Source organism: Salvelinus alpinus, chromosome 35 (assembly GCF_045679555.1).
Source record: "Salvelinus alpinus chromosome 35, SLU_Salpinus.1, whole genome shotgun sequence".
Lineage (NCBI taxonomy): Eukaryota > Metazoa > Chordata > Actinopteri > Salmoniformes > Salmonidae > Salvelinus > Salvelinus alpinus.
Genome location: NC_092120.1, coordinates 9738503 through 9746464, shown reverse-complemented (window position 1 = coordinate 9746464; position 7962 = coordinate 9738503). Strand labels below are relative to the sequence as shown.

The window sequence follows — 7962 nt, the reverse complement described above, 5'->3', positions numbered from 1 at the left end:
AGGCCTTCACAGTATGTCTCATGTGATATGATGACCTATTCTTTGGGGAATGTATCATCAATACATTATTTCTCGTGTGGGGATGCTGTCTTTTGATTTCAGGGAGAGATGTATGCCTTCCCAAGGGATGGCAACGCATTTTGCCTGATGTGAACCATAAGTGGGTGTCCAAGGCATTGTTCAGGTGGTTGGGGAATGGGATTCCAGAGATGGACTTTGCCAGGGTTGACAAAATGTGGCTGGACCGCCCTCCACCACCACCTGCAGCTCAGTAGAGATGGAGAGGTACTTTGCCCATCATCTGCTGCTCTGGATATCCAGGAAGCTCTGGCAGGTAAAGCTGTATTGCCCACATTCTGTGCAGTAGGAAGGTCATCAGTTGGAACATATGGTTCCTTACACTTTTCCACGCAAATACACTGGTAATGTCAATATACTTTTAATGTAATTAATAATCTAATGCAGCTTTTATATTTAATACAAACAGCAACACATTTCTCATTGTGAAATGTTATTATAGAATTATTCCATTCTCAGTCCGGGGTGTATTCTCATATATTTATGTAGTTTTTTTCTTTAGAACTAATTTGGAGTACCTCTTCGATCTAACTGGTTTGGTGCTGCAGGATTATAAGGCTGCCATTGCGGAACTGGAGACAGGTGACCCTGATGTCCAAGGGGAGGATGATGAGAGCTTTGTCGAGCTTGTGGAATTTCAGGACCTGACAGTTCCAGTGCTGGAGACAGCCCTGCCTCTTGTTGGCACCTTTCATCCTACTCCCACCCCCCCTACCAGCATCCAGTCCACAGCTGCATCAGTCAGTCCCCTGTCCTCCACTCCTGTATGGGCTACTCCACCCCCTGGGCCTCTATCCTCCACACTTGTGCTCGTCAGTTCCCTGTCCTACATTCCTGTTTGGGCTAATGTTACTCCTTAGTCCATGGACCATACATTTTATTTTTAAAGTGTGAATTGGCTTTGGCTGTCAGCTTTAATTTGAAGGTATTTTCATCCATAATACAGCACTTTTTATTACAACACCTTTTCTACATTTGTTTATTATTTTTATTTCACCTTTATTTAACCAGGTAGGCTAGTTAAGAAAAAGTTCTCATTTGCAACTGCGACCTGGCCAAGATAAAGCATAGCAATTCGACACATACAACAACACAGAGTTACACATGGAATAAATAAAACATACAGTCAATAATACAGTAGAACAAAGAAAACAAAAAGTCTATATACAGTAAGTGCAAATGAGGTAAGATAAGGGAGTTAAGGCAATAAATAGGCCATGGTGGCGAAGTAATTACAATATAGCAATTAAACACTGGAATGGTAGATGTGCAGAAGATGAATGTGCAAGTAGAGATACTGGGGTGCAAAGGAGCAAGATAAATAAATAAATACAGTATGGGGATGAGGTAGGTAGATAGATGGGCTGTTTACAGATGGGCTATGTACAGGTGCAGTGATCTGTGAGCTGCTCTGACAGCTGGTGCTTAAAGCTAGTTAGGGAGATATGAGTCTCCAGCTTCAGAGAATTTTGCAGTTTGTTCCAGTCATTGGCAGCAGAGAACTGGAAGGAAAGACGACCAAAGGAGGAATTGGCTTTGGGGGTGACCAGTGAGATATACCTGCTGGAGCGCGTGCTACGAGTGGGTGCTGCTATGGTGACCAGTGAGCTGAGATAAGGCGGGGCTTTACCTAGCAGAGACTTGTAGATAACCTGTAGCCAGTGGGTTTGGCGACGAGTATGAAGCGAGGGCCAACCTACATAGTCCCCCCATTTAAGAGGAACCAAAAGTATTGGGATAAATTCACTTATGTGTATTTAAGTAGTCAAAAGTTTAGTATTTGGTCCCATATTCCTAGCATGCAATGATTACATCAAGCTTGTGACAAAATGACTTGTGTCATTTTGGAGTCACTTATTGTAAATAAGAATAGAATGTTTCTAAACACTTCTACATTAATGTGGATGCTACCATGATTACGGATAATCCTGATGAACTGTGAATAATGATGAATGAGAAAGACGCACAAATATCATACCCCCAAGACATACTGTATGATAAGGGCTATGTTGAGAGGTAGCTTGCAAGTAAGCATTTCATTGTACTGTTTACACCCCGCTGTATTCTGTATATATGATGAATAAAATTTGATTTGACAGTAAGAATGCTTGCCATTTCAGCAGACATAGTTCTAAAAGAGAGTACACCAGGGCTATATCTCCGGATAAATTTGGCCAGGAGGGCTGTACTGCTCAGAGTTGGCAACCCAGCAACAAGGCACATTTGTTGGGTCAACATGAGATGCAGTCCAGCCTTTAGAGGAAGCAGACCTTCAAGTAGGTTGTTGAAAATGCTCTGTAGTATGCTGGGTATTTGGTGGCATTGATGAAGAGTGATACAAAAAAAACATGCTGCCAATCAGATGACTTTTCATTCCACACCTCTAACCGCATCAGTCCTCCGCTCCTGTACGGACTACTCCACCACCAGCTGGTTCTCTGTCTGTGGCCTTGACACCTGTGCCCTGCTGGGCCTCTGTTTATGAACTCCATGCCTGTGCCCGGCTGGGCCTCTGTCCGTGCCCTCGACACCTGTGCCCAGCTGGGCCTCTGTCCGTGCCCTCGACACCTGTGCCCTGCTGGGCCTCTGTCCGTGCCCTCGACACCTGTGCCCTGCTGGGCCTCTGTCCGTGCCCTCGACACCTGTGCCCGGCTGGGCCTCTGTTCATGATCTCCACACCCGTGCCCGGCTGGGCCTCTGATCATGATCTCCACACCTGTGCCCTGCTGGGCCTCTGATCATGATCTCCACACCTGTGCCCTGCTGGGCCTCTGATCATGATCTCCACACCCATGCCCGGCTGGGCCTCTGTTCATGATCTCCACACCCATGCCCGGCTGGGCCTCTGTTCATGATCTCCACACCCATGCCCGGCTGGGCCTCTGATCATGATCTCCACACCCATGCCCGGCTGGGCATCTGTTCATGATCTCCACACCCGTGCCCGGCTGGGCCTCTGATCATGATCTCCACACCTGTGACCGGCTGGGCATTCTGATGGAGCCAGCGATCAGTTGCTCTCCATTTTCAGTTAATTATATATAATTGTAATTATTTGTGTTCAATTGTTTGTCCCTCTGTGGTGTCAAAAGTATTCTCCCCTTAATTCACTAAGGGCACAAAAGCTGAATTCTCTAATTACATTTTGATCAATTCATGTCAGTCTTTGAATGCTCCATTGTATACACTATTTAATTTTCCTGCTTGTGTGCCTTGTGCACTGATTTCAAACAATTAAGAGTATATTTGTCATTCTCACGTCTTCCTCCAATTCTGTGTCTTCAATTACTTCCTTGATTTACAATCAAAACAATTTCGCCAACATTACGTTTTCGATGTGAACTTGATATTGCATTTATAAATTAAGCCATTTCTCTTATTTGAGATAAACAAGATTTAACTCCTGTGGTGTTTAGGCTTAACACATTTCGGCTACCCTTCTATAAATTCGAATCCTGAAGAGGGTGAGCGGTTTGACAAAAAGAGACAGGTTTTCATAATAAAAAATTATGGATGATGATGACAGATTTACAGGCGGAGAGGAACGAGGATTGTCGGATGAAGCCCGATACTTTTCAACTCTCAGACCCTCAGTCACCGTAAGAAAAAAATAAAGCATTAAAAACGATTCAAGGCTAAATACAGCAGCCGCGTTGGGATTCGATATATCGGCGAGTATGTTCATTCTTGGTAGAAAATGCACCCCGAATTCGATACACTCTTTATTCCTGGTGTCGCAACCTCGATTTATAAACTATATCCTCCATACCCTGCAAGTGTAATCTCGTCAGACGTTATGAAACGTCATCAGAAGTGTCGACTAAATTTGAGGGGAGAGGGTGTGTCTGTTAAAGGAAGCGTTCCCAGAAATCTCGCGATGTTGCGTCTCTTGAGTTTATAAACTGTGATATTGGGGCTTTCAAGCCAACTGGGAACTCGGAAAAAACTAGGTCAAATCATGACGTCAGTGATCTTCAAGTCGGAAAGTTGCAGCTCAAGAAAGATGCTCCAGCTTCCGACTTTGAATTCCGAGTTGATTGACAGTTTAAACGTTTTTTCCCAGAAGTCCCAGTTGTCATGAACGCATTGAAGTCGGATATTTCCGAGTTTCCAATTGTTTTGAACGCAGCATATGTTATAAATTGAAAGAGCAGACGCAACAGGGCTCTGTAAACGTTGAAAAAGTATCCTAGATTATATCCTAGTACTTCCGCGTTTGTACATTAGCTGTTCCCGAACCTGGAAAAAGTGGACAAGTGGTAAATTGTCCAATTTGAATTGTTACAAATGTTGGTTAAATTAATGCTGATTAGGCGATTTGTGTTAACAGTTGTAGCCCTAATAACTGTAATCATGTGCCAGCTTCCATAGTTTTACATTCAATTTCCATTGAAATACAAAACACAGATTTACAAGTGCAATTCATGTGTCTTGAAAAAACAATATCATATATTGTAATCATTGAGTGTTGTCAATATTGTATTGATTTATTTAACCTTTCAATGATGTTAGTCTCATTGAGATCAAATCTAATTTGTGAGACCTAAGAAAGGCCCATTCTGTGCTAGTTACCGCTGTTTTTGGTCATTTGAAGTACACCTACATTTTACTCTTCAAACCTCAATTTTGTTCTTCAAAAGGCTAGTGTTGAAATGTTATTTCTAAACCAAGGACAACCTAGAAAAGACTTAGGCATCTTTAATGCCATAATTAACACTGACAAAATGTCTGCAGCTGTATTAAAGTATCAAGCTTTCAGTGTGTAGTTTTATTTGCAGGTGTTTGTTGAAATCAACCACCCACATAAGGATCATCAACCATGTCCACCTCTATCACCACTGTAAATGGAGTTGTGGTAGTGACACAAGTTTTCACCTTGGCGGAGAGTGGCAAGGCTTCAGTGCCACTTCTGAATGTCACTCCCCAAATCCAGAGTGAGCCCCCCGCTGTGCCAATGCTGACCACTAAAGTGTCAGAGATGACGAGGGTGTTCCTGCAGGTTCAGCCACAATCTCTTGGGGTGAGAACAGAATTTTACTGTCTTTACTGTCTTTAATATTACTGTCTTTAGTGCTCATTCAATCCATTTGCCATTGGATTCAATCATTGGCTGTGCTATTGTAGAGATCTATATTTAACATCCTTTGAGGGCAATTTGATTTAGAAGAAAACAACATCTAGGCTAAACTGAACCACTATTAGTTACCATTTCCACTATTGTTACTCAATGTTCCCCGAATGACTGTCTCAGATTGTGCAGATCGTCCTTGGATTGGTGTGCATGGTGGTGAGCCTGTCTGCTCTTCTCACCCCTATCCTGTATGACCAGTTCCCGCTCTTCATGGGAGTTGCTGTAAGTTCTTGGTCCCAAGGGGGCAAGTAATATCCAACACACTAAATGCTACACGGACACATGCACTTTTAGATGTTTCCTCAGAGTGAATCTGCTGTCATCTATCTTACAGTAGTCCTATTGTAACCTAGAAAGGTAAGTGAACAAGCAGGATAACTGACTTCAGATCAGCACTCATGACCAAAGCGCATCCCACACCCACAGGAGACCGCAGCAGAACTTGTGTTTATCTATAAAGTGTAGGCCTCTACAGTAGTTGACATTGGATGTGGCAGTTGATTGGTCAGCATCACCTTAGCTTCATATGTCAATGGTCTAAAGTGTCTTTCTTTCCTGTGTTGCTCACTCTCTCCAGTTTGTCCTCTCTGGATCTCTCACTGTGGCTGCCCGGAAAGGAACACGTTTGAGTCTGGTAAGTCATTCACTGTGACTGTGGTTAATAGCAGTGTGCACTTCAAGTTTACTTTATTAGATTTATAAGTTGAGATTATTAATTAAATCTTTGATATTAGGAAGTAAAACAGGATATATTTTCCTAGACAAACTCACAAACCAAACATCTAACCAATTGGAACAGTTAATAGATGTCCATGTCCATATATTTTTAAACAAACTAACATTGTCATGCAATAGTGGTTCAGTTTCCCCTCTTCATTTCTCACCCTGTCAGATTAAAGGGACTCTGGCTGTGAATGTTGTCAGTGTTCTTGTGGCCCTGGCTGGGGTTGCCTATATTTGTATGCTGCTCACTGTAAAACATGAAGATGGTTTCTGCACTGAAACTGATGACAACTATACTTCCGATTCCGACCAGAACAGGATACAGGAATGCACAATTATGGTTAGGACACTATATGTAAGTATTTATGGAAGTGACCTGGTTCTGTAATTTTGCTGTATGCATTTGTTATACTCACTTCAGAGAACTCAGTAACCTTCCAAACACATGAGGTTGGTGGCACCTAATTGGGGAGGATGGGCTTGTAGTAATGGCTGGAGCAGAATAAGTGGAATAGTATCAAATACATCACACACATTGTTTCTGTGTTTTATGCCATTCCATTTGCACCGTTCTGGAAATTACTATGATCTGTTCTCCCCTCAGCAGTCTTCTGTGCTTCCAAACAGTTTGTTTATTAAATGCTGCAAGGAGCTAGAGAAATGCATCTTTGCAGGCTTATTAAATGTTTTATGTATTTACGAGATACCGTTGCTATTGTTTTACCAGGATGAGAAACCTGAACAAAACTTGTAAATCCTTCTAAAGTTACAATGCAAAACATTAGCCCAACTGTTGACACCTATTCCTCCTGTTTTACCTCTGTGTGCATCAGACAGTCTTGAATGGGGTAAAGGGCCTACTGCTGGTCCTGACGGTGATGGAGCTCTGTGTGGCTCTCACTGTCTGTGTCTTCTCTGGGAAAGCCATTCACCTCCGTGGGTACTACAGCCTGAGCTGTGGCCGGGGGATGGTAAGCTTGAGAACGCTGCAGTCATCGCTTACATCAACAGGTTAATAGTCTGTTGAGCAGGCAAAGTGCAGCAGCTGTACATGCATCATTTTTTAAAAGTACAGTCTTACAGTAGCTCAAACAAACGCTACAGGGCATGAACCATTTTGCCTGTTTAACAGAACATTGCTACAATTCCTAACTTTCACCAACACTTGTTGCTTCTTGACTCCCCCTCTTGTAAACTCCTAGTTACCAACAATAACTGAATAGCTCCACCTAGTCCTCTGGTAGTTTACACCATATTGCTTAGACGTACCAATCCAGTCCTTTCAAATCCCCAGAATCGTGAAATGTATATGGGTCATGTTGACTGGTCAGTTTGTGCTAGTTCCTGACTTCATCCTCCTTACTTCTCCTGCACCTTGTGATTGGGTCTAGGTGGCGGTAGAGACTGGTACTGATCCCACCGGAGTCAGCCAGGCCTCCCTGAGCGACAGTGACGCGGCCTTACTGGGCAGTGTTGAAGACTCTGACACCCCGGCTCCACCATACTCTCCGTGAGGCAGAACCATGCATACACCTCACCCTAGGAAGTGTGACGCCATTGCGAATGTTTCTGATGTTTTGTTATCAATGTGTACAGTCATGTGTCCTGATGAATGTAGTGCTTACTAATTCATGAAGTAGGACTATTCTCTTTGCTATTTCATATTACTGGAGAGTTGCTCTTGATTTCTGACAGTATCTTTCTTTCATTCAATAAATGTAATATTTCCTCTTGTGTTAGTGTCTACATTGGTCGTTTACACAGATCACTGTAACCTTATAGCTATTTCCATCTGGTTCTGTTTAATGCTTTTCTGGAGGTGAAATGCCAACCTGACATCACATGCACTCAAATCACCCATTCATCTTTTGCATTATTGATTGAAGTGCAACTGAGAATGCATGTTGACTGGCGCTCTCCTAAAAGCTGGGGCTCTGTCGGCTAAATATAATTAATGACATTAGGGCAATTTCATCCATCCATGATTTAATAGCCTCAGGAGTCGTCGACTAGTCTTCTCGCATTGGGTG

At 42.9% G+C, this 7962-nt stretch overlaps 1 protein-coding gene across 2 annotated transcripts; it reads left to right on the top strand.

The window, feature by feature from the left end:
* The first annotated feature begins 4182 nt into the window (after positions 1-4182).
* On the top strand, positions 4183-7666 carry LOC139564398 (membrane-spanning 4-domains subfamily A member 4A). 2 transcript variants are annotated; one of them, XM_071383892.1, is made up of 7 exons: positions 4183-4337; positions 4857-5098; positions 5330-5431; positions 5787-5843; positions 6102-6287; positions 6766-6903; positions 7324-7666. In XM_071383892.1, the coding sequence occupies exons 2-7, from the start codon at positions 4898-4900 to the stop codon at positions 7444-7446; spliced, it is 807 nt and encodes a 268-aa protein (XP_071239993.1). In that variant the 5' UTR covers positions 4183-4337; positions 4857-4897; the 3' UTR covers positions 7447-7666. The 2 variants fall into 2 exon arrangements, with proteins under 2 accessions (XP_071239993.1, XP_071239994.1); XM_071383893.1 differs by having other exon boundaries at positions 4246-4337; positions 4838-5098.
* The last annotated feature ends 296 nt before the right edge of the window (positions 7667-7962 follow it).